At 36.6% G+C, this 27,880-nt stretch overlaps 1 protein-coding gene and 2 long non-coding RNA genes across 3 annotated transcripts in view; 2 read left to right on the forward strand and 1 right to left on the reverse strand.

The window, feature by feature from the left end:
* LOC147571305 (EF-hand calcium-binding domain-containing protein 13-like) overlaps positions 1-27,880 on the forward strand; it is a 151,803-nt gene that overhangs the window by 97,462 nt on the left and 26,461 nt on the right. The window contains 4 exon segments of the mRNA XM_086696436.1: positions 1,847-1,918; positions 8,608-8,676; positions 12,116-12,256; positions 23,427-23,498. Coding sequence (XP_086552562.1) covers positions 1,847-1,918; positions 8,608-8,676; positions 12,116-12,256; positions 23,427-23,498 — 354 coding nt within the window.
* LOC147571307 (uncharacterized) lies at positions 1,859-22,360 on the reverse strand. The gene is made up of 2 exons (XR_015247513.1): positions 22,316-22,360; positions 1,859-2,166 (listed from the first exon to the last, which is right to left on the reverse strand). It is a non-coding gene; the product is annotated as an uncharacterized LOC147571307 (long non-coding RNA).
* On the forward strand, positions 17,270-17,918 carry LOC147571308 (uncharacterized). The gene is made up of 2 exons (XR_015247512.1): positions 17,270-17,329; positions 17,785-17,918. It is a non-coding gene; the product is annotated as an uncharacterized LOC147571308 (long non-coding RNA).

The following is a 27,880-nucleotide window of genomic DNA, read 5'->3' on the forward strand; positions in this document are numbered from 1 at the left end:
GTCCGACTACAGCCAGTTAAGCATTCGACTTCAGGTCTCGATCTCATGATTCTTGAGTTCAAGCACCACGTCGGGCTCTGTGCTGACAGCTTGGAGCTTGCTTCAGTTTCTGTGTCTCCCTCTCTCTCTGCCCCTCCCCTGCTCATGCTCTGTGTCTTTCTCTCTCACAAACAAATAAACATTAAGAAAAAGAAAAATCTTCAATTGGATCTAGTTCTACTTGTTGATTTCTGCTTTTTGTTGTTTGTGCTTTTGGTGTCATGTCCAAAAAATCATTGCCAAGACCAATGTCTGAAAGCTGTTTCCTTATGTTTTCTTTACAGTATCAGATCTTACAATTAAATCTTTAATTTATTTTGAGGTGATTTTGGGGAGTATCCCAAGTGGTTATTCAGTTTCCCAACACCATTTGTTGAAGAGACCATCCTTTCTCCATTGAATGTTCTTGGCTGCCTTGTCAAATATTAGTTGAGCGTATGTGGGGTTTATTTCTGGGCTCTGTCACTTCTGCTGTAAACTTTTCTACTTTTTTTTTTTTTTTTTTGCATTGGTTTGTTTTTTTTCTTCCTTTTCTCTCTCCCCCTCCTTTTTTTTTTTTTTTTTTTCCTTTTGGTTCTTTTCATGTCTATCCTTTATGTCCCTTACTATAGTTTGTCATATCCATTCCACCTTGTGTACCTTTACTTTACTTGAGTCTTTATTTTGGAGCTGACTTGGTCTTTCTACACAATCTATTTTCTGAGTTGTTGGCTCCCATCTCAAATCTTCCTTTGTCCATTTCTATCCTGATTTGTTGAAAGAGTTGAGGGTGTTGGGTGGCACATTCAGTTTGGAGCTCTGTCTTCAGTTTCTACTGAAGTAAATGAAGTCCGTTTACTTTAATGGCACCTTTGGGGCAGAGGGTGGGAAGTGGGGGTAGTGAGCCTTCTGACATTTTGATACTGTTTGGTAGGGACTTCATCTTTAACTGCTTCTTTCTTTTCCTTCACCACCAAATCCTATGCACTGAGTTCCACATCAAGATGCCATCTTTGGTCCTATGGATTTCTAAGCCTTTTTCTTAGATTTCTCCAGAGTAAATTTAGGTGGTTACCATTATCCTAAAAGTAGTGTTTCTTAACCTTTAAAAAAAAAAAATCACTCCCCTAAGGAGACTTTTTAGACGTTTTTGTCGTTTTCACCATCCCACACGCTATGAATGTTTAATGCCAAAAATAAATACTTGCTTATGTACTGTGGCCACAAACCATTGTAATGGCTAAGATTTTTTCCCCTCCAAGAACCTGTTTTCCTTCCTGAAAGCCTATCACCCTCAGTGACAATGCATGTCCTAAAGGTATCTAGAACTTTAGTTTCTGCTTATACTGCTAAACCCTATTTTCTAGAATTTCACTTAGATGTTAACACATTTGTAAGGAATATTGGCCTATAGCCTCTTTGCCTACCCACCATGTGTTTGTTTTGTTTTGCTTTTGTAGTTTTTGGACAAGTAGGAGCTACTGAAGGGTTTTATTCAGAGGAGTAACCAGATTTTTTTTTTTTAAAGAGAAAGACCTCTCTTGCTGCATTGTTTAAAATAAATGGAGAGCAATGAGACTGATGCGATAGATTTTTAGCAATGCTATTGTAATAGCATAGGCATTAACTAATATAGTGATATACTCAAGAAGTATTTGGAAATAATTGAATAGAAATTGATAATCATATGTATGCAGAAGTTAAGGAAGAAGGAACAGTACAGGCTGACCCCCGGGCTTTTCACCTTTGTTATAACTTGACTATTAACTGCTGACAGATTAATTCAGAAGCAGTAATTCCTTCATCTACATTTTACTTTGCATTACAGAAAATGGCAAGATTACCTTTCAAGAATTTTTTATTAAGTTCTGTGATACATTGAACATGCCTAAAGCCTCAGGTGAGTTCCACTTAATATGTATCTACTGGCTCCGTGTGGAAGGACAGGCAGTGGTTTTCATGTTAAAACAACACAGGATTGGGGCGTCTGCGTCACTCAGTCGGTTGAGCAACTGACTCTTGACTTCGGCTCAGGTCATGATTCCAGGGTCATGGGCTCAACCTGCATCCATTCGCGCTGAGTATGAAGCCTGCTTAAGATTTCCTCTCTCCCTTCATCCTTCTCCCCAGCTTGTGCTCTCTCTCTCCCTAAAATAGTAAACAAACAAACAAAATCTTTTAAAAACCACACAGGATTAGATAAAGCACAGGTAAGTAAGAAACAATATAAAGATAAAACAATATAGGGGCACCTTGGTGGCTCAGTTGTTTAAGCGTCAGACTTCGGCTCAGGTCATGATCTTGTGGTCTGTGAGTTGGAGCCCCCCCATCAGGGTCTGTGCTGACAGCTCAGAGCCTGGAGCCTGCTTCGGATTCTGTGTCTCCCTCCCTCACTGCTCCTCCCCCACTCGTACTCGGTTTCCCTGTCTCTCTCTCTGTCAAAAATAAACAAACATTAATTTTTTTTAAAGATGAAACAATACAGTATTAGTTTATATAACTTGTGTTTGAATTATATGGCAAAGACTGCTAAGTTTACCCCAAACTCAAAGTTATGGGTAGTTTTACTTTGATAGTGCTAGAAAAATATTAGATTATATACTGTTCTCTGAGATTATTCACTAGGTATATCTGACCTGAATTTATCAGAATATTATAAACGATGAGAAAATAATTTTTAGAATGCAAATTGGTGCAGCCACTGTGGAAGACAATATGGAGTTTCCTCAAAAAGTTAAAAATAGAACTACCCTATGACCCAGCAATTTCACTACTAGGTATTTACACAAAAGGTACACAAATACTAATTTGAAGGGCCACGTGCACCCTGATGTTTATAGCAGCATTGTCAACAATTGCCAAATTATGGAAAAAACCCAAATGTCCATGGACTGATGAATGAATAAAGAAGTTACGGTGTATGTATATGTATATGTATATGTATATGTATATGTATATGTATATGTATATGTAATGGAATATTACTCAGCCATCAAAAGAATGAAATCTTGCCATTTGCAACAATGTGGATGGAACCAGGCTGGATTATGCTAAGCGAGATAAGTCAGGCAGAGAAAGACAAATACCATATGATTTCACACATGTGGAATTTAAGAAACAAAACGGATGAACGTAGGGGAAGGTGGGGGAAAGAGAGAGAAGCAAACCATATAAAGAGTCTTAACTATAGTGAACAAACTGAGGGTTGATGGAGGGAGGTGGCGGGGGATGGGCTAAAAGGATGATGGGTATTAAGGAGGGCATTTGTTACGTTGAACACTGGGTGTCACATGTAAGTGATGAATCACTAAATTCTACTGAAACCAAGAGTACACTATATGTTAACTAACTAGAATTTAAATAAAAATTTGAAAAATAAAAAGAAGACAACTTTAAAACTTTTGACCAACCTAGCAAAGTGGATTTTATACCTATCTTTTCTGTTTTTATGTATTCTCAACTACTCTCTTGACTATATTTTTGAGGAGCAAATTTATATTTATTGCAGTATAACTTGCATGTAGTAAAATTCACCTTTTTTTAGGTATATCGTTTTTTGAATCCTTAAAAATAATGTCATGTAACCATTACTAAACAGCACATAGACTGTATCACCACAGAAGTTTCTTTGTGTCCTTTTGTAGTCCATCCATTTCGCTAACCCTCATTCCTGGTGACCCCCGATCTATTCTTTGACTCTAAAGTTTTGCCTTTTCTAGGATGTCATGTAAATGGAATCAGAACATATGAAGCTCATTTGAGTCTGGCTTCTTTCACATAGCATATTATACTTTACATTCATCAACTTTTTGCATGCAGTGTGTTTATTTTTATTGATGAGTATTATTGCATTACATGAATGTAATGTTTGTGTATTTGCCAATTGATAAACTATTGAAATTTCCTGGGTTTTGGTGATTATGAGTGAAGCTTCTATAAATATTTATGTACAGGTATTTGTGTGGACATATATTTTCATTTCTCCTAGTTGAATACCTAGAAATGGGATTGCTGGGATATATATAATTAAATTGATAGAAACTGCCAAACATCAATTTATGATAGATAACATCCATTTATGATTAAAAACAAACCTCTCAACAAAGTGTGTACAGAAGGAACATACCTCAGCTTAATGAAGACCGTATACGAAAGGCCACATATATGCTCAATGGGGAAAAACTGAAAGCTTTTCTTCTAAGATCAGGAACAAGACAAGGATGCCTATTCTTGCCAGTTTTTTTGTTTTGTTTTGTTTACTAAAATATAGTTTACATAAAATGTTATATTAGTTTCAGGCATACAACATAGTGATTCAATAATTCTATGTATTGCTCACTTCTCACCATGATAAGTGTAGTTATCATCTGTCACAATAAAAGTGTCACAATACAGTGTTATTGACTATGTTCCCTATGCCGTAATTTTTCTCACTATTTTTACTCAACTTGTATTCACAGTATTGGAAGTCCTACTGAGAACAATTAGGCAAGAAAAGGGAACAAAAGTCATCCAAATTGGAAAGAAAGAAGTAAAACTGTTACTATTTGCAGATAACACAATCTTATATGTAGAAAACCCTAAAGGCCCTATTAAAAAAAACTGTTAGAACTAATAAACAAATTCAGTAAAGTTGCACCATATGAAATCCAATAGAAAAACCAGTTGCATTTCTATTTGCTAATAAACTATCAGAAAGAAATTAAGAAAACTATCCCATTACAATTGCATTGAAAAGAACAAAATCCCTAAGAATAAATTTAACCAAGGAGGTGAAAGACCTGTACACTGAAAACTATAAGACATTGAAGAAAGAAATTGAAGATGATGCAAATGAATGGAAAGATATTCCATGCTTGTGGAGTCAAAGAATTAATAACGTTAAAATGTCCATACTACCCAAAGCGATATACGGGCTCACTGCAATCCCTATCAACATTCCAATGGCATTTTTCACACCTAGAACAAACAATCCTAAAATTTGTGTGGAGCCATAGAAAACCCTGATAGCCAAAGCAATCTTGAGAAAGAGCAAAGCTGGAGCCATCATACTTTCTGATTCCAAACTTTATTACAAAAGTATAGTAATCAAAACTCTATGGTATTGGCATAAAAACAGACATCAGTGGAACAGAACGGAGAGCTCAGAAATAAACCCTTGCGTATACGGTCAATTCATTTATGACAAACGAGGCAAGAATATATGGTGGGGAAAGGACAGACTCTTCAATAAGCGGTGTTGGGAAAACTAGACAACCACATGCAAAAGAATGAAACTGGATTCCTATCTTAGACTATGATTAAATACTTGCACTTGTAAGACCTGAAACCATAAAACTCCTGGAAGAGGGGCGCCTGGATGACTCAGGTAATTGTCTGGCTTGGCTCAGGTCATGATCTCGCGGTCTGTGGGCGTCGGGCTCTGTGCTGACAGCTCGGAGCCTGGAGCCTGCTTCGGATTCTGTGTCTCCCTCTCTCTCCTCCCCTCCCCGGCTCATGCTCGCTCGCTCTCTCTCTCTCTCTCTATCTCTCTCTCTGTGTCACAAAAACAAATGAGAAATGTTGAAAAAAAATTTTTTTAACGTTTAAAAAAAATCTAGGAAAAAACATAGGCAGTAAGCTCTCTGACATCCATCTTGGAAAAAATTAAAAAAAAAACAATTTTGTCTATTAATACGATATCATAGGTAAAGTCAAAGAACAAATAACAATATGGTAGAAACTACAATGTATATCACAGAAGAAAAATAGAAAAATGGGCAAAAATCATGGATATATAAATCATAAAAAAGATCTTAAATGGCTTATGAACATATTAAGAGATGTTTGATTTTACTCATAATACGAAATATGCAAATTAAAATGGAGATACAATTTCTCACCCATTAGATTGGCAAAAATTGAAAACCTTCACAGCATACTCTGTTAGGTTGTAGAGAAAAAGACGTTTACCTATAGCTGGTGGGCATTTAACATGCTACCATTCTAATGGAGGGAATTTGGCAATGTCTAACAGAACCACATATGCCTTTACCTTTGGACCCAGCAATCCTGCTTCTAGGAATTTTCCCTGAAGATACCCTCCAACAATGTGAAAATATAGATACATAAGATTATTCATTACAGAATTATTTGAGATGGCAAAATATAATGAAAATACTTAATGTGTAAACATTGGAGGTTAGTTGAATAAACTTTAGTTTCTATGTACAGTAGAGTATTATACAACTATAAAAAAGAATTTTTTAAAAAGGAGTTTCAGGGGTGCCTGCATGACTTAGTCGGTTAGGCGTCCGACTTTGGCTCCGGTCATGATCTCACGGCTCGTGAGTTCAAGCCCCGTGCCAGCCTGGAGTCTGCCTTGGATTCTGTGTCTCCATCTCTCTCTGCCCCTCCCCTACTCATGCTCATGCTTTCTCTCTCTCTCTTTCCAAAATAAACATTAAGAAAAAAGAATTTCATACCACTGCTTTTTGTACTACTGATTTTATACCTTTCCAGCATTTAAAACTACAAATTTCCCTCTGAGCACTTTCACAGCATCTCACAAAATTTTATATGTTGTGATTTGATAATCACTTATTTAAAATATTTTCTAATTTACCTTGTGATATCTCATTTGAAACATGAGTTATTTAGAAATGTACTATTTAGGGGCACCTGGGTGGCTCAGTTGGTTAAGTGTCCGACTTCGGCTCAGGTCATGATCTCATGGTTCCTGGGTTGGAGCCTCGTGTCGGGCTCTGTGCTGACGGCTCAGAGCCTGGAGCCTGCTTCGGATTCTGTGTCTCCCTCTCTGTCTGCCCCTCTCCCACCCACGCTCTGCCTCTCTCTGTCTCTCAAAAATAAATAAACATTACAAAAATTAAAGAACTATATTATTTAATTTCCAAATATTTGGACATGTGCTAGGGATCTTGTTACTGATTTCTAATTTAATACACCTTGGTCAGAGAATTTATTTCGTACAATTTAAATTCTTTTAAATACATTAAGATTTGGTTTAAAGACTAGCATGTGGTCTACCTAGGTGAATATTCCATGTGCACTTGAAAGAATGTATATTCTGTAGTTGTTGGGTAGTGTTCTATAAATATCATTAGGTTAGATTGTTTGCTAGTTTTGTTGGATATTCTAATTTCTGATTTTTTTTAAACATTAAAATTTTTTTTTGTTTTAATATTTATTTTTGAGAGAGAGAGGGAGAGAGAGAGAGAGAGAGAGAGAGAGAGAGAGAGAGAAAGAGAAAGAGAGTACGAGCAGGGGAAGGGCAGAGAGAGAGGGAAACACAGACTCCAAAGCAGGCTCCAGGCTCTGAGCTGTCAGCACAGAGCCCAACACAGGGCTCTAACTCATGAACTGTGAGATCGTGACCTAAGCCAAAGTCAGACACTTAACTGACTGAGCCACCCAGGCGCCCTTAATTCTTACTGATGTTTATTCTAGTTGTTCAATTAATTACTAAGTGCAAGATTTTCAAATCTGCAGTTCTGATTATGGGTTCATGCATTCCTCCCTTTAATTCTGCAAGCTTTTGCTATATTTGGAAGGCTCTTGTTAGATGCATACACATTTGATATTGTTGCAAAATTTAATGTATATGACCTTATGAAATGTACTTTGTCTGTTGCTCTCTTTTGTCTTATTTTTGCTGCTCTTCTGTTTCTTTCCCCCAGTTTCCTTACTTATATTTATACATTTATGTGTACCTATTGTCACCTATTTTAAATTATTTTAGGTACATAAATAAATACAAATACTGCCTTTTCTCTTAAGTATAATTTTATATCTTGGGAGATTTTTTCCCCCACTCTTTTTTAAATATAAAGGAGACGGGTGCCTGGGTGGCTCAGTCGGTTGAGCGTCTGACTTCAACTCAGGTCATGATCTCGCGGTCTGTGAGTTCGAGCCCCGTGTCAGGCTCTGTGCTGACAGCTCAGAGCCTGGAGCCTGCTTCAGATTCTGTGTCTCCCTCTGTCTCTGCCCCTCCCCAGCTCATGCTCTGTCTTTCTCTCTCTCTCTGTCAAAAATAAATAAACATTAAAAAAAATTAAAGTATAAAGGAGAAACATGAAAATTCCTTTCTAAGTGAAGGTGATTATCTCTTCCCAGGAAATAAAAATCAATTTTACAACATCAACATTTACAAAAATGAACTTAAAGACATTCCTGTACTTCAGCAAAATTTAAATGCCATTGGAATCTATCTAACAGATGATAAAATAAAGGAGACTTTGGATAACACTCATCCTAACGGTGAGTAATTATTTCAATTTAAAATAACAAATTTTGCGTATTTCAGAAGTTTCACTCTAAATGCCAAAGGAAATATACTGCCATATATCTTTTAAAAGAGAAATTAAAAATTGTTTCTTGTCTATCAATTTATGGGTTTTTATCAGAGGAATTGATGGTCAAAGTGCATCTCTGACAGCTTTATTTTAGGTCGATTCTGCATATCACACGTGTCACAATAGGATTACCAGTCCTCTCCATTATTTTTGTGTTTATAGCTCTGGTGTTATAACATCAAGTGGTCCTTTTTACAATAATATCTAAATTCTTTCTTTTTTTCTTTTTTAAAAAAAGATGAAGTGGTGAGTTTTAAGGATTTCATCAGAGAATTGGACAACAGTGATGAATTTATCGAGTGCCACAGTAAGTATGAAATTCAAAATGCATATGAACAGGAACTTCATTTTTGGGGGTCGGTGTATGTATAGGTATGTGCGTATATAGACTTTATATATACTCTACCAAACCCCCCTTTTATGCATTTTCTCATTTAAACTCAGTTGATGTTGTAAACTCTAGGTTTTCACACATAGATACATATTTTTCATACTGTAATATTCTTGAATTATTTAAAAAAATTTCTGTTGTCTCTCTTTCTTCCTTGTCATGTGTTTTATTGCTATATTCTTTCTTTTGTCCTTCCTAATGCTGATGGGGTTATCCATCTTATAATCAAAGTAATCAAGTTTGGTTTTTTAAATCACATCTAATGACTTTTCCCCTCTGTATTCTTATCTTTCTTGTTTATTTCTTCATATATATATATTTTTACATTTGCTCTCTATCTCCTTGTGAAAAACATTGGCTAAATGCTTAACTTTTTTCGGTTTGTTTTGACATTTCAGCACAGTTCTATCATGAGGACACTAAAACAGCCTTGGACCACAGACATTGAGATTGAGAATTGTAGTCCTAAAACGGGGGTTTTAAAAGAAGTATTGAAATAAGTGGATTCTCTCTAAAGAATCTGTACTTGGGATGCAGTTCCACTCACTATCTCAGGATAAGTTTGGTGGGAACCTTGACAAATTAATTCTATATTCATTATAGAAGATTATAGATCTATGAATAGCTAAGACCCTTTTGGGAAAAAAAAAGATAAAGATCTTGCTTTGTCACATGTTAGTACATAGCATAATGCTGTTGTAATATAGACCTGTGAAAATAGACCAGTGCATCACAATACAGAACCCGGTAGAGACTTCTATTAATGGGAACTCGGAATGTGATAGAAATGACATCATCAGTTAGTGGGGAAAAGATGTATTATTTAGCTTCTGATTTGAGAAAATTGTCTTACAATGCAGAGAAAATGAAGTAGAATCCCTATGTCATACCATATACAAAAATAACCTTCAAAGAATCAAATGAATGTTAAAATGGATCTCAAAGATTAAACTATAAAGCTGATGGAAGAAAATGTAAGAAAAACTATTGTGCCTTGTGGTTATGGATACCTTTGTAAAGATGTTACTCCCCAAAAGCACAACCATGGGGTAAAAAAGGATTTGATTACATCAAAATTAAGGATTTCTGGTAAATCAAGGACTCTAAAACATGTAACAGACTGGAGAAGAAGATAATTACAAGATAACCAACAAAAAATTAATATCTCAAATATAAGGAAATTCTGCAAATCAACAGTAGAAAGAAAGAAATCAACTGGAAAAATAAGTAAGGATATAAGACTTAGTATACAGGAGGAGAAACCCACATAGCTAAATATGTGTATGAAGAGAGTTGGCAATACTCACAAATTGCTAGTGAGTAGGTAAAGTGGTACAGCATTCCAGATTGCAATCTAGCAGTACTTGTCAAATTCAGTATGCATATTTCTTATGATCCAATAATTCTATTCTCAGATAAATAGCCCAGAGAAGTTTCTTGTAGAGACATGTACAGGGATGCTCCCTGCAACATTATGGGAGGAAAGAAATGAAAACAATCTATGAGTCCACGATTGGGGAAATGGTTGAATAAAATACGGTCCATACATACACGTCATAACAGTAAACTAGATTTACATTTGCACCAGAGAGAGACCTCAGTAACAATACGGTTCCATGAAGAAAGGAAAAAATGGAATAAGTGTATAACAAAGAATGCTTTATATAGGTTGGGTTTCTACTAATGCCCATAAAACACAACCATATTTATATCTATTTCCAGGTAAACACTGAATTCTAAATAGAAAGATGAGATTGAAATAGACGGATTGAAAGAAATTGAGAAAGAGATTGAGATTGAAGTGACAGTATTAACAAAGTTGACTTCAGAAACAGATTAGAGTACTCTGTATCCTAAACACATACACATTCTTTTCAAATACTTATGGAATAGCCACAAAAATAGATGATGTATTTAAGCCACAAATAAAAATTTCAGTGAATTCTAAAAATCAGAAGTCATTCACACCACATAGTCTGACCATGATGTTGTGACATTAAAATTATTTGTGAAAGAAAGGAAAAGTGTTGCTTTTAAGATGAAAAACAAATTGCCTTGTAAGTAATTCCTTGGTTGAAGAATAAAAGAAACCTGAAAGATTTTAGAAATGATGACAGTGAAAGCACTATGTATCAAATCGTGTAGAGTGTGACCAAAACAATCTTACAGGATATTTTATAGCATTAAATGCTTTTATTAGAAAACAAGAAATATCAAAAATAATTTATCTTTTTTTGAGTTTATTTATTTTCGGAGAGAGAGTGCGTATGGGGGGGCGGGGGGGGGGGAGAGCAGAGAGAGAGAAGGAGAGACAGAATCCCAAGCAGGCTCCTTGCTGTCAGCGCAGCTGACATGATCGTGACCTGGGCCAAAATGAAGAGTGGGACGCTTAACCGACTGAGGCACCCAGGCGCCTCCAGAACAATGTATCTTAAACGTTCAGCTTACAGAGCTAACCAGCAGGATAAACAACAAAAGAGCAGTACAATCCCCCTGAAAAGTGCTAGTCAGGAGCTAACAAAGTGGAAAGTTGAAGTTAGTGAAATAGAACACACACACACGCACGCACGCACGCACGCACACACACACGCACGCACACGCACTTATCCATATAACCAAAAGTTGGTTCTTTCAAAAGACTAATAAAGAACTCTTTAGGAAGTATGATGAAGGGGAAAAAATAGGGAGGACATAATAAAGAAGACAGTTGTAACTTGGATACAAGGGAGATTAAAAGATATAAATGAATAACACTTAAGTTAGTAAAGCAACAAATTATTGGCATGTCATCAACAACACTGTCATTCTTTCCAAATGTTTAGATAAAGACAGAAAGGGCTGCCTTTTTTTAATGTTTGTTTATTTATTTTTGAGAGAGAGAGAGTGAGCGAGCATGAGTAGGGAAGGGGCAGAGAGAGAGAGTGCCAGATCTGAAGCTGGCTCTGCGCTGACAGCACAGCGCCTGATGTGGGGCTCGAGCTCACAAACCGTGAGATCAAGACCTGAGCCAAAGTCAGACACTTAACTGACTGAGCCACCCAAGTGCCCCCTTTTGTTTCCCCATCATGGCACTATTTTCTTAGAGATAATTTTGGTATTTTGTTGTTTTGTTTAGCTTCCTGCGTTGAACTAGTAAGGTAAACTATTTCAGTGTGTCTTGTTTTCTGATATAAGCATTGTAAACCTATAAATGTTGTAGAGCTTTCAGTTTGGAGAATATTTCAGAGAGACAAAAATCTCTCAAGACTGGGTATTCTAGAAAATGAATACATTTCACCCAAATCAAGTTGTTATGTGCGTCTCTGGATAGACTGACCTACTAGATACCTTTGTATTTTGTCATGTCTCTGTTTAGGAATAGAAGATGCATGTAACATTGTTAATAGTGTCTTTGATAGGAAAGTTGAAGTTAAAGACCTTTTATCTGCGTTGGAGGGCCTGGAGAAACCTTTAAATGAAGAAAAACCTGGGGTGTTACTGAACTCTGAAACAGATGGTGAGTTCTTGAGTTACCTCTCAGTTTTCCTGTTTAGACTATATGTGTTCATGCTGGCTCATTTTTTTTTTTTTTTTTTTTTTTTTAAGAATACTAATACCATAGGTTTAGGAAGATTGTTATGGGACTGCTATGTTTATAAATTGGTTACTGAGAATTGTTGTAACCCTTTTGGAAAGTGTGTGGATACTCTTCTTTATTTGGAGAAGACTAGTAGAAACAAGTACTGTTTTTATCCAGGTTTTAAAATCGGATACGTCTTGGGGCGCCTGGGTGGCTCAGTCAGTTAAGCGTCCAACTCTTCATTTTGGCTCAGGTCATGATCTCACGGTTTGAGATCACGATCTCACAGTGCTCTGCACTGACAGACGGAGCCTGCCTGGGATTCTCTCTCTCTCTTTGCTCTCTGCCCTTCCCCTGTTCTCTCCCTCTCTCTCTCCCTCTCAAACATAAATAAATAACCATTTAAAAAATGTTTAAAAAGATGTTTTCAAACATTTTAAAAAATAAATAAAATCAGATACTTCTTTTTTAAAGATTTTTAAAAATGTTTTTATTTATTTTTGAGGGAGAGAGAGTGGAGGAGGGTCAGAGAGAGGGAACACAGAGTCTGAAGCAGGCTCCAGGCTCTAAGGTGTCAGCACAGAGCCTGACGCGGGGCTCAAACTCATGGACCATGAGATTATGACCTGAGCCGAAGTCAGACGCTTGACGACTGAGCCACCCAGGCGCCCCATCTTTTTTCTTTTTAGGTCATTTATGCTAGTGGTTTGTCAATTTTAATAACTCTTAACTAATTCCTGGCTTTCTGATCCTCTCTATCGTGTGTGTTTATTGTTTCCTCGATTTATGTTTTCATCTGTATCATTTTCTTCTCTACCATTGATTTTGTGACATTTTGTATATATATTTCACATATAGAATGAAATGATCACAACGATAGATCTAGTTAACACGTCACCATGCATAGTTAAAAGAAGGGGTTTTTTTCTTATGTTGAGAAATTTTAAGATTTACTCTCTGAGCAACCTGCAAATATGCAATACAGTATATTTTTGGATATATATGTATTTTCTATTCTTTTAATTTCACTCTTTCTGTACTCTTCTAAAAAAAGATAAATTTGAAAACATGTAAGGGAAACTAAAATTTGAAAAGAAAGAAACAGGACATAAAGAAATTAAAACTATAATAAAATTAATTAGCAGACAACAATATTAGCAGATTAAACATGGGTGAAGAGAGAAATATGAAGTGCAAAGGAGTTTGAAGAAATTATACAGAATGCAGCATAGAAAGACAGAGTTGGAATATAGGAAAGAGGTTAGGGGCGCTGGGGTGGCTCAGTTGATTGAGCATCAGATTTCTGCTCAGGTCATGATCTTGTGGTTTGTGAGTTAGAGCCCTGCATTGGGCTCACTGCTGGAAGCATGGAGCCCTCTTCAGATCCTCTGTCTCCCTCTCTGCACATCTCCTACTCTCTCTCTCCCCCACATAAATAAACATTAAAAAAAAGAAGAAGAAGAAGAAGCTAAAAGGAAGGCAGAATGAAGAGGTCTACTTATTATGGCAATCAGTTTGAAATATATATGTGTATCTCTGATTACGTTATATATTAGTTACAACTAATATAATGTTCCATCTCAGTAAAGCTAGAAAAAGAAAGAATGAAAAGATGTGATATATATCCACACAGGAGAGAAGAGACAGAGTGGTTGCAGAGAAAATATTTGGAGAACTATAGCTGAGAATTTTCCAGAATGAGAAAGACCTAAACCTACCAATACAAGAATTCCAGTGAATCCCACATAGGATGAAAGGAAATCCATACGTAGGGTTATCATGATGAAACTGTGACATACCAAAGAGAAAGAAAAATCTTAAAGGTAGCTAGAGAGAAAAGTCAGATTATCTATAAAGGAGGAACTGTTTCTTATTCTTGATATTTTTTTCTGGGTCTTGAAATCTAGAGAAACATTTTTGTAAATTGAGGATAACCACCCCACGTTCCCCTCCACTTTGGGAGGAACTTAGGCTTTGTCTGAGCCTTTGAAAGTACAAACTAAAATTCATCCAATTTTGTTTTGTTTTAGTTTTGTGTTTGGCAAACACTCTTTGGGTAAAAACAGTCGCCGTGTTTCTGGATTACAGCCTTTCATCAGTTGTTTGGTCTGGGAATTTCTTACTTTCTTGGCAGCACATTGATGAATTCAAGATTTAAAAAAAATTTTTTTTTTTTAACATTTATTTTTGAGACAGAGAGAGACAGAGCATGAGTCGGGGAGGGTCAGAAAGAGAGAGGGAGACACAGAATCTGAAACAGGCTCCAGACTCCAAGCTATCGGCACAGAGCCCGACGCGGGGCTCGAACTCACGGACTGTGAGATCGTGACCTGTGCCGGAGTCGGACGCTTAACCGACTGAGCCACCCAGGCGCCCCAAGATTTTTTTTTTATAGCAATAATTTTATTTAGAATTTTTAGTTGTTTTTAGTAGGAGGGCTGATCCAGATATCTAGCTACTAAATACCAGAAATTGAAATCATTTTTTTCTTTCAATTAAATTAAATCAGACCCTGGGGGCAGGGTGGTTAATTACTGGCACCCTCTCCCATTCCAAAGTCACACCATAATGTGGGAGACAGAGGTAAAACTTCCTTGCATTGTGTTTCTACTGACGCTTTGTTGTTGGAGCCTGTGGTAATCCTGCATCTGTGTGAAGGGAAGCTCCCACAGGGTAATTCTCACTCTTTCCCATCAAACCTCTAGTCTCTCAACCCCTCCCTGTCCCTCTCTTTCCTTCTGTCTCTGTCTCCAGACAAACTCTGCCTCTCTATTTAGGCATTTGGCATATTTTCTTCAATGACTCTAGGTTTTTGCAAACACAGTCCCTACAAAAACTCTCAGTCTACAAAAATCTCAGGAGTGAGGAAATATTTAAGGCCAAGCTAACTGCTTCGAATAGGAAAGATGGGTCAAATTATCCTGCCACTTCAAGAGGTATAGTGCCATAGCTCCAATATTTGCTATTTAGATAAATTACAATAGACTTCAATAGAGAAGGGTAACTTTTGAATCAGGCTCTGCAGAGTCCGCTAACTCAAATGCCTGCAGTAGCCAGGCACGTAATGCAAAATTAATAAAATGAGTTGGTTATAAGACAAAAGGAAGGGGTGTGGACTGTAAGGTAACTTGAGAGCATGTGTCCTAGATGAAGATAGTTAAATTCAAATGGAAAGAAAACCCCACCACTCCCTAGGACAATGAACATGACTGAATCTCAGCTATATTCAGTCTGTGGGCTACCAGCCTATGATCCCTGAAGCAGGCTTCTGTAGGAGTGGGAACACAATCTTTTCCTTCTACCCTTCTAGGTTCCCAGCTGGAGCCCTGTAACAAAAGACAGATCAACAAGAGAAAAGCATTCAAATTTAATATAAATTTTACATGAAAGGGGAATATTCATAAGGAGTTGTTAAACCTTGGTGTTTAATGTTTTGGTGTTAGCTTTGATGAAGCGTGGAAAGTGGTAGAAAACTGTGATGGGACAAAATGATATGAGCTGAGGGTGGTCAACCAGGGGAAACTTAGTAAGGTCTGTTCGTTCAGATTCCTCTTGGTGTCCCTCCAACCCTCAGTCTTCAGAGATAAGGATGCACCCTCCCTCTGGGTATAGCAAGGGCATCTCTCACATGAGTGTCTTATGACCTGCCTCGGGGCAGGGGATGGGGAGGTCTGAATCCTAACTGTACCTTGCAATTCCCAGATTGTGTTTCCTTGCATTCCCTGTTTGTGTGTGTGTGTGTGTGTGTGTGTGTGTGTGTGTGTACACGCACATGCTCATAATCTAAGTGTATTTCTTATGGTCACAGAAGTTTGAAAGCTGAATGAAATTGAAACAATACCAGATCCCTGCTTTCATGAACTTAAAATCTATTTAAATTCCATTTTGTTTCTTAACTTTGCAGAAAGTAAAAAGATCTTAAAAGATGTAACTGATGTTTTCACTAATTCACCTAAACCATCAACACCATTCAATAGTAAGTATAGTAAAAGAATGAAAATTAAAAGTAAATTTCTAAGATAATTCAATGGTATTCTTTTTCTAAAATATGGTTTGTTTTCCCCTGTATTTTTAATTCCTTAAGTTTTCTTTTTAATGTATCAAGATGTTATAATCTGCTTTCTTATTCCTTATCATATTTAATCTGTGCTTTGACTGTAATGAATTATTTAGAATTACATTCCTAGAATATGCTTTCTTAAAGCGAAATAGTTTGTCTCAGTATATGCTCCAGTATAAGGTACACATTTTCTCCCCTGGTGAATCTAATACAATTTTCTCTCACCTCCAATAATTTCCATATGCTTCTTTTTCTCACCTATAGTGAAATGTTAAAAAAAAGTACAAAAAAAAAAAAAAAAAAGGATTTACTGCATGTAATACTAGTAGGTAGGCTAGCAAGAAAGAGAGGCTTTCTAATGCCTAGGATAGGGTGTGACTGTTTTTCAGTGCATAACAGATTTATATTTTTCAGTTTTCCTTTTGCCAACTAGCTGGGTTCTATTTTTGATATTTGACTTCATTCCAAGAGCTATTTATTATCAAGCTGTTCTTGAAATGCTTTACAGTCTCTGAAAGACTGGAGCATGTAGTAGAAAAACCTTTGAGGAGAAATAGTTAATAAATAAAAGCAAACTTGTACAAAAATGTTGCAGAAACTCAACTTTTAGCTGGCTAGGGGTATGTTAAATTTTGCTTATTGTTTAAGTGACTTCTGAAAACAAAGCCCACTGACATGTTTTGAAAGCCCTCTAACTCAGAATTCCTTTTGTAATGCATCTACTCTGTGCAGGTTAGGGTGTTAAGTCTAAAAAAGGGCTTTGCCTCAACTTCCTCATCAGTTCTCTATTCTTGACATGTCTACAGATTTATTTAAAGAGATTACAACTCTTGATAAGATCAGAAATGATAAGATGCCTATAAATGAGCTGAGGTCCCAACTCCGGAACGCTAGAATTCCATTAAGCAACAAGACGTTCCAGGAAATTCTGGGTCAAGCATCTATTGATGGTGAGTCCTTTTTAAAAGAACAATCTCTGTTGAAGTCCTAGTTTTACTGTGTGCTTGGGATATGTTTTATATATGTATGTTTTAGATAAACTAGGTCTTAGAAACATAATGAGAATGTAGGCATACTGAGAACAAATTAAAATTAATATTTTTTTACTCTTGGAAGTATTTTTAAGAGTCACCCTCTGTCTGACATCACATTTGTAAAATGCATACATCAATATTTAATTAAGACAAATAATACGGTTAGAATTTTTTCTTGTTTTAAGGGAATAGATTCGTGGTAAAATTCTTTTAAATTGATTAGTTTTTATCTGGCTAATTTTCAGACATTAACAAAATTTGTCCCCCCCCCCCCCCACACACACACACCATTCCCTGTCATGGTTATTTTAATGATGATTATTCACATTGACACCTTTGCCATTTTGTAATCCTTATACTTTACTTTTTAGAAAATAGTGAAGTAAGTCTCAAACAAATGTTGGAGGCTTTGAACACAAATAAGCCAGCTCCTGAATTTGAAGGTGGGTCATATTTCCCATTGCCTTTTGTTATTATTAAACAGTATTGTGAGCTATAAATGATATTCAAAAGCTGTATATTTTTATAATTAAAAGTACACAGTTTGACATATGCACACACCTATAAACCTGTCATCACAATCAAGGTAATGAACACATCCCTGACCTGCAAAACTGCCTCATGCTCCTTTGTAATCTCTCCTGCCTTTTTCCCATCCTGTTCCTCATCCGTAGGCAACCACTGATCTGCTTTTTGCCAGTATAGATCCATTGGCATTTACCAGACTTTTATAAAATGGGTATATTCTTTTTTGCAAGATGCTTTCATTCAGCATAATTATTTTGAGATTCATCCACGTAGCATGTATCAGCAGTTCATTCTTATTTATTACTGGCATAGCACTCCATTTTACTGATACACTGGTTTATCTACTTACCTGGTGAGGCTCGTTAGGCTATTTCCAGTTTGGGGCTCTTATAAATAAAGCTGTTATGAACAGTTGTGTACAATTTATTGTATGAATGTATGCTTTTCCTTTCTCTTGAGTAGTTACCAAAGATTGGCTGGTTCACATGGTAGGTGTATGTTTAACGTTTTAAGAAACTGCAAACGGTTTCCAGAGTGGCCACACCATTTTACATTTCCACCAGCAGTGTATGAAGAGGTCCAATTCCTCCATATCCTCGGGAGTGCTTGGTGTAGTCAGTCTTTTTAATTTTAATCATTCTAATAAGTGTGTAGTAGTATCTCATTGTGGTTTTAATTTGTGTTTCCTCACTGATTAATGATGTTGAGCATCTTCTCCTGTGCTTATTTGTCATCTGTGTATCTTCTTTATAAAGTGTCTATGCAGAGCTTTTGCCCGCTTTTAAAGTTGGATGGGTTTTGGGGCACCTGGGTGGCTCAGTCGGTTAAGCCGCCGACTTCGGCTCAGGTCATGATCTCGCGGTTCGTGAGTTCAAGCCCCGAGTCGGGCTCTGTGCTGACAGCTCAGAACCTGGAGCGTGTTTCGGATTCTGTGTCTCCCCTTCTCTCTCTGACCCTCCCCCGTTCATGCTCTGTCTCTCTCTGTCTCAAAAATAAATAAACGTTAAAAAAAATAATACAAAAAAATAAAGTTGGATGGGTTTTTTTTGTATTTCTGTTTGTATTCTGGATACATGTCCTTTATGAGATATATACTTAGCAAATATTTTCTCCGAGTCTTCTACTGAGCACATTTTTCTCTGAGTGTCTTCATTTTCTTAAGTGTCTTTAGAAGAGCATTAGTTTTAATTTTGATGAAGTCCAGTTAGTTTTTTTTTTCTTTTACATATTGTGCTTTTGGTGTCACATGTATGAAAACTTTGCCTCACCCAAGGTTACAAATGTTTTATTATATGTTTTCTTCTAAAAGTTTTATGGGTTTTGGTTTTGCATTAAAAAATATTTTTTTAATATTTTTATTTATTTTTGAGAGAGAGAGAGAGAGAGAGAGAGAGAGAGAGAAAGCACAAGTGGGGGAGGGGCAGAGAGAGAGGGCGACAGAATCCAAAGCAAGACTCCAGGCTCTGAGCTATCAGCACAGAGCCTGAGGCGGGGCTCAAACTCACCGGGAGATCATGACCTGAGCTGAAGTTGGCTGCTTAACTGACTGAGCCACCCTGGCACCTCTGGTTTTGTATTTTAGCTCTGTGATCTATTTTGAGTTAATCTTTGTATGTGGAATAAAGTATGGATCAGAGTTCCTTTTTGTTTTGTTTTGTTTTTGCATATGGACCTTCATTTGTTCCAGCACCACTGTTGAAAAGATTGTATTTTCTCTATACTTTCTATACTGAAATTCCTTTGTAGTTTTGTAACAAATCATATAAATATACATATATATTTATTTCCTGGATTCTCTCTTCTGTTTTCAATATAAAGTAATACACCAGTAAAGAAAGTGGTGAAAATGAATAAGAGAATATGATAAAAATAATTTGTAATAACATTAGTCAATACTTTTATATATCTAGCACATCCAATTATCCTAGTTCTTTTTTCTCTGCATCCATTGTGCAAATTGACACTAGACACTTCAAACTAGATCCATACTTAGAGTCTGTGAAAACTTCGTACAGTGTTCATTAAAGAAGGATGTAAATACGACTGTCAAAACCACAGAAAGTTCAGAGCCATGTCGAGAAAGAAGTTGCTGCAGCTGAGGTTAAACAGGTTGTTTGTTGCCTGTTTTCTCCTCTATGGTTTTGATGGTTTCCTGGCTCACATTTAGGTCTTTCACCCGCTTTGAGTTTATTTTTGTGTATGGTGTGAGAGAGTGGTCCAGTTTCCTTCTTCTGCATGTTACTGTCCAGTTCTCCCAGCACCATTTGCTAAAGAGACTGTCTTTTTTCCATTGGATACTCTTTCCTGCTTCGTCAAAGATTAGTTGGCCATACATTTGGGGGCCCGATTCTAGGTTCTGTATTCTATTCCATTGGTCTATGTGTCTGTTTTTGTGCCAATACCATACTGTCTTGATGATTACAGCTTTGTAGTAGAGCCTGAAGTCTGGGATTGTGATGCCTCCTGCTTTGGTTTTCCTGTTCAACATTACTTTGGCTATTTGGGGTCTTGTGTGGTTCCCTACAAATCGAAACATTGTTTCCTCTAGCTCTGAGAAGAATGCTGGTGCAATTTTGATTGGGATTGCCTTGAATGTGTAGATTGCTTTGGGTAATATCGACATTTTAACAGTATTTGTTTTTCCAATCCATGAGCGTGGAATGTTTTTCCACTTCTTTGTGTCTTCTTCAAGTTCTTTCACAAGTTTTCTATAGTTTTCAGCATATAGATCTTTTACATCTTTGGTTAGGTTTATTACTAGGTATTTTATGGTTCTTGGTGCAATTGTAAATGGGATTGATTTCTTGTTTTCTCTTTCTGTTGTTTCATTGTTGGTGTATAGAAATGCAACCAATTTCTGTACATTGATTTTATATCCTGTGACTTTACTGAATTCATGTATCCGTTCTAGCAGCTTTTTGGTGGAGTTTTTTGTGTTTTCCATGTAGTGTATCATGTCATCTGCAAAAAGCCAAAGATTGACTTCTTCTTAGCCAATGTGGGTGCCTTTTATTTCATTTGCTGTCTGATTGCTTAAGCTAGGACTTCCAACACTCTGTTAAATAACAGTGATGAGAGTTCCAAAAGCAAGGGAAATAAAAGCAAAAATGAACTATTGGGACCTCATCAAAATAAAAAGCTTCTGTACAGCAAAGGAAACAATCAACAAAACTGAAAGGCAACTGATGGAATGGGAGGAAGATATTTGCAAATGACATATCGGATAAGGAGCTAGTATCCAAAATCTATAAAGAAGTTACCAAACTCAACACATGAAAAACAAATAATCCTGTGAAGAAACAGGCAGAAGACACAAACAGACACTTTTCCAAAGAAGACATCCAGATGGCCAACAGACACATGAAAAGATGCTTAACATCACTCATCATCAGGGAAATATAAATCAAAACCACACTGAGATACCACCTCACACAGGTCAGAGTGGCTAAAATTAACAACTCAGGAAACAACAGATGTGGGTGAGGATGTGGAGAAATGGGAACTCTCTTGCACTTGTTGGTGGGAATGAAAAGTGGTGCAGCCTCTCTGGAAAACAGTGTGGAGGTTCCTCAAAAAATTAAAAGCAGAATACCCTATGACCCAGCAATAGCACTACTAGGAATTTATCCAAAGGATACAGGAGTGCTGATTCATAGGGGCAAATGTACCCCAATGTTTATAGCAGCACTATCAACAATAACTAAATTATGCTGATTCATAGGGGTAAATGTACCCCAATGTTTATAGCAGCACTATCAACAATAACTAAATTATGGAAATAGCCCAAATGTCCATCAACGGATGAATGGATAAAGAAGATGTGGTTTATATATACAGTGGACTACTACTCGGTAACGAAAACGAATGAAATCTGGCCATTTGCAACAACGTGGATGGAACTGGAGGGTATTATGCTAAGTGGAATAAGTCAGTCAAGGAAAGAGAGATATATGTGTACACTCATGTGTGGAATTTGAGAAACTTAACAAGAGATCATAGGGGAAGGGAAAGGGAAAAAATAGTTTCAAACAGAGAGGGAGGCAAGCCATAAGAGACTCTTAAATACACAGAACAAACTAAGGATTTATGGGGGGGTGGGGATCAGGGGAAAGTGGGTGATGGGCATTGAGGAGGGTACTTATTGGGATGAGCACTGTATGTTGTTGTATGTAAGCGATGAATCATGGATTCTACTCCTGAAGCCAAGAGTACACTGTATACATTGAATGTTAGCTAACTTGACAATAAATTATATTAAAAGAAAAACACACACAGAGAAAGTTGTCCTCTCTCTTTTCTTACAGCTTCTTAAGTTATGAAGGTAAAACAAAATGCAATTAGAATAATCCACTAGGATCTTTATTTGCCACCTACCATTCTCTGAATGCCTGCTGATCAAAGTTTTTAACTGCAGATTTTTCTTGATAGACTGGAATGAGGAAAGTTTCTGTCTGCTGTCAATGCTCCAGCTGCCACAGGGGGATAAATGTAGAACCGGTCAAATTAAAATTTGGCAATATGGAAGTAAAAAAATGTATCTGATCTGTCCCAAAGAGTTGTTATTTGCATGGAAATAAAATCATCAGTTCATTTGAATTCACTGAATTCATTGAATCACATTCAATATATCGCACATTGAATTCATTGAACCACATTCAATATATCACACAAAAAGGAAATACTGTGTTTGAGGGCATGGAGTGGACACGGAGTTGAAGATGTGCAGTAGACAATGGTCTAGCCTAGAAATAGAAACTTGAGAGTCAGCAACATACAGTTTGTAGTTACAAGAGAATTCAGGAATGGTTTATAGAGTGCAACAAGAAGAGGGCCAAGGACACTGAAATGCTAACATTTAAGTAATGGTGGAGAAAGAATAGTTTATAAAGGACGTAACAGGAAGTAACTAGAACGAACGGTAGGAGAGAAACCAAAAGAAAGCTATAGCAACAAAACAAAGAGAAAAAAGAGTTTGAAGGAGGAAAGTATTAGATAAGACCAACAAATTAAGAAGTATTCATTAATTTGGGAATGAAAGAGGAAAGTATTAAATAAGACCCCAAAAAAGTATTCATTGATTTGGCAATAAATAGTTAATGGGTGAACTTGGTAAAAGCAGTTTTGAGAGGGTGGAAGCTAGATAAGACCAGTTTGATGTGTGAATGACAATATGATTGTGATGAATAAGAACATTTCTTTCCAGAAAATAGTTTGGGAAGGAAAGGAAAAGGAAAGAGTAGTGGTTAGAGGGCATCATCTAGGTTCAACAGAAGGCTTTTTAGAAATCTAGACTTAGGAGCTGGTTTTGACATGAATAGGATTTAAATAGGCAGACTGTAGATTGCATTCAGGACAAAAGTTTACGTAGCTAGAAAACCATAAGATGCCTTAAGGGCCAGCAAGAGAACCGATTTAGCTCGCTGTGGAAGTACTTTATGTTTCTTGAATCTACTAATTTTTCTTTGTTCTGTTTTTGTCTTCACAGAAAAGGGAGATATTTCTCTAAAGACTGCCCTTTTAGCACTGAAGAGCATTAAGCGTTTTCGAGATTTTAGAGGTGAGAATAATTAGGAAGTTTTGAACACAGAATATAGGAAATTTTTAGCTAGTTGTTGAAAAGTGATGGGCTACTTACATCAACATATAACTAATATGCTACAAGATTAAATGAATGGTATACATTCAGTATTTTGGGTATTCAGATGAAGGTGAGCTTCCTGTGTTCATGTAAGTCTAGTTTGAAACATTATAAGTTTGTAATTGAAGCAAATAATATGTCTTCTAACAAGGTTGCCAAAAATACGTGACCCTAAAAATGTTTTAATAAATTTAAGGTTTTTGATTAGGTAATACATTCACACAGATCATAAATAAAAAAGTATTGGAGCACTGGGTGGCTCAGTTGGTTAAGCGTTCGACTTCGGCTCAGGTCATGATCTCACAGTTCATGGGTTCAAGCCCAGCATCAGGCTCTGTGCTGCCAGCTCAGAGCCTGGAGCCTGCTTTGGATTCTCTGTCTCCCCCTCTCTCTGCCCCTCCCCTGCTCATGCTCTGTCTGTCTCTGTCTCAAAAATAAAAATAAAACATTAAAAAAAATTTTTTTAAGTAAAAATAAATAAAAAAGTATTTAAAGATACACAATGAAAATCTCCTTCTTGCCTGGTCTGTTCAGTTCCTATTCCTTTTCCCCAGTAACTAACTAATAAGTAACTAGTTTCTTTTTTTTTTTTTTTAATTTTTTGTTAATGTTTTATTTATTTTTGAGACAGGAAGTACTTAGATCGTTCGAGAAAATATGAATATATGTATGTATATATATGTATGAATGTATATATATATATATATACACATACCTATCCCTCCCTCACTTTTTACGTGAGAGCATGACATGTACATTGTTCTGTATCCTTGATTTTTTAATACAGTAATATATTTTGGATATTTGTTCATATCAGAATATAAAGGCCTTTCTCATTCCTTTTTATAGTTGCATAGAGAACATGTGAATTCTCATTCTGATGGAAATTTATTTTTATTTAAAAAAATTTTTTTTGTTTATTTATTTTGGAAAGAGAGAGAGAGGCAGAGTGTGAGCAGGGGAGGGGCAGAGAGAGAGAGGGAGACACAGAATCCGAAGCAGGCTCCAGGCTCTGAGCTGGCAGCACAGAGCCCGAGATCGTGACCTGAACCAAAGTCAGACGCTCAACTGACTGTGCCACCCAGGCACCCCTGATGGAAATTCATATATTTAACTTATTGGGATCAGTGATCCTTCCAACTTGAATCTTTGTCTTTTCGATTGTGGTACCAAGAAACATTTTGCAGCGTCCCATGATGGATGCTCTAACTTTTGAGTATAATTTTGAAAATATCTAACTCACTTTAAAAATGAGTTAATTGCCTAATGTTTTAGGAACTTACCAAAACTCTTCTTTAACTCTTATTTTCAGTATTAAAAGTATCTTAGGGTCAAAAGTACATAGTTTTATCTCATAGTCTCTAAAGGTATACTTTATTTTCTTTGGTTTCAAATAATATCATTAATGGTTGGCAAATAATATTTTTGCATAGTGTTTGATGTTTTACCAAGCACTTTCACATAATTTATTTTTTTATAATTATTCTTTTTTTAAAAATATTTATTTATTTTGAGAGGGACAGAGACTATGAGCAGAGGAGGGACAGAGAGAGGGACACAGAATCCAAAGCAGTCTCCAGGCTCTGAGCTATCAGCACAGAGCCTGATGCAGAGCTCGAAATCACAAATTCACAAATCGTCATGAGATCATAACCTGAGCCGAAGTTGGACGCTTAACCGACTGAGCCACCCAGACGCCCCTCACATAATTTATTTTTTAACTATTCTTTATGACTATCCTGTTAAGTAGAAATCTTACAATAAAGAAAGAGAAAAGTGAAGTTCGAGGAAATTGTACCTTACCTAAGACCCCACAGCAAGTGTTGGACTCCATGTGCAGATATTTCTTTTACTGTATTGTAGTTTAATGGTTCAGTTTCAAAATTCATTCAATGCTGTAACTTACCGATTAATATTATCGTGATCAGCACACATGTATTGAACACAAAAATATGCATAAAGTAGGCCGTGAGAAATCTTAAAATCTAGATGAAAAGATAGGTCATTGACATGAAAATATAACTAGTATTCTGTAAGGGCAAATTAGTGATGCATATTATTTTAAGAGTTTGGGTGAAGATTAGATTCCTACGAAAAAAATGGAGGAACTGTGAAGGAAGGGTAGCATCTTGCTTGATAGGTAGAGGGAAAGCCAGAAAACATTGACACCTAGAGATTTAAAAGGGAAGAAAAGATCAGAGGTGTAAGTAGGATTTGAAAGATAAGGAATGAGAGATAGTTGGTAGGTCTACATTGGAGGAGCTGTTAAATGTTTTGCTCAAAACAGGTCTCAATACACTCTTTGGGCAAGAGAGTGTCAGGTACTAAGCTGTCTCTAAAGATTGATTTAACAGTGGATTGGACTAAGGAGCCACTAGAAGCAGGAAGATCGTTTATTTAATCCATTCAGTCAGCAAATGAGTGACACTATGCTGGTAACCAAGACAGGTAAATACTGGTCTCTGACCCCAGAGAATTCACTGAAGAAAGACAGCTGAGCAAATAAATAACTACAAATTGTGCTAAATGTTAAGGAGGAAATGTACAAGGAGGCGGTAGAGCGTTAAGGTGCAGTGACTTAATTTAAATAGGATGGCCAGGGAAGCGTGTGTTCTGACATGTGACATTTAGGCTGAAACCTACAGGATTAGAAGGAATCAGCTGCTGGAAGAGTTGGCAGAAGCGTCTTTCAGACAAGAGGAAGAAGCTGTGAATGGTTCTAGGGTAGGAAATAACACATATGTTTAAGAAACTGAAAGGCCTTTCTGGCTGAAGTCTAGTGAAAAAAGGAGAGACTGGCAAAAGATGATGTTCGAGTGATGGTCATGGACCAGATCATTCAGATTCTTTAATGAAAATAAAGGTAAGGAATTTGAATCGAGTTCAAAATATAATGGAAACCAATGAAGTGTTTTTATTTATTTATTTATTTTTTTAATGTTTATTTTTGAGAGAGAGAGAGAGTGAGCAGGGGAGGGGCAGAGAGAGAGGAAGGCACAATCTGAACAGGCTCCAGGCTCTGAGCTGTCAGTACAGAGACCAATGTGGGGCTCGAACTTGCGGACTACGAGATTATAACCTGAACCGAAGTCAGAGGCTTAACTGACTGAGCCACCCAGATGCCCCCAATGAAATGATTTTAAACAACAGAGTGATATGATCAATCTAGTCACTCCCGTTGCAGTGTGGAGATTGGATTGAGAGAGGGAAAGAGTGGTATTTAATAGTATTTAGAAACATTTGGAAATAATACAGGCCTGGGGAGGTGAGGACCTGAAAAGGGTCCTCAGTATGGACTAGTAGGGAAAAATGAATGAAAGAGATATGCTAAAAGGGGAAAAAACTGTGGTGTCTGGGTTTAGAGAGAAACAAATGAAAACAGAACCATGGGTTCCAACTTAGGTTAATGAAGGAATGAATCTAGTTGAAAGTATATTTATTTCAAGTTAGTAGCAATGATGGTACCTCAGAGACTATCCAGAGAAATAGGCACATGAGAAAAGCTGGAGCTGTAATTTGGCCATGTAATTGCCTCATGGAGGTAACAGCTGGATAACAATCAGGAGAAATAAATCTCAGAGATAATATAGAGAAGAAAAAGCAATGACCAAGACCTTCTAGGCTAGATTCTTAATCTGTTTAGTCAATTTCTTTACTTTGATTGTTTTATCAATCTTTGAGTTAATGCTAATCCCCTTAAGGTAAAATGAGAAAGATTTTACCATCTTATGGATAGATGTCGCATATCATGCATAAGTCACTTCTCTTTAATTGATAAATGTAATATAATTCCTGAAGAGATGTTTTTGTGGGAAGGTGTTGGAGGAAATGATTGACAGCATGATCTTACAGTTCTTCCAGAAGAATAAGAAGAGAATAAGGAGAAAATAGGAGTTGGAAAGGATGTGGTGAAATGAATGGCTTTTTTTTTTTTTTTTTCACTTCCTACGTATTCGTGTAAATTGGGCCAATTCTTCTGAAAGAAAATTCTAAGAGGGTTCATTATTAGGATTCCACTGAATTTTGGTTTAGAAAGATAGGATGCAGTGGAATACTATGTGGTCATTTAAAAATAATACTCCTAGAATAATATGCTGACAAGGGAAAATGTTGAAAATACATTGCTAAATGAAATGAAACTTGATATTAAAGAGTATTAAGACCAAACACCGTTAAAATGTAAATCATTAAGCACGTGGCATGGCGTGTACTCATTCTGTAATTGGAAGGAAGGAGGCTAATTAAGACGTGAGGGCAGGTAGTCAGCTACCCAAATTGTACAGAGGACGGTGAAGGCTAAG

This window comes from Puma concolor, unplaced genomic scaffold (assembly GCF_028749965.1).
Source record: "Puma concolor isolate L17-30 unplaced genomic scaffold, mPumCon1.1.hap2 unalloc_scaffold_30, whole genome shotgun sequence".
NCBI classification, from domain to species: Eukaryota; Metazoa; Chordata; class Mammalia; order Carnivora; family Felidae; genus Puma; species Puma concolor.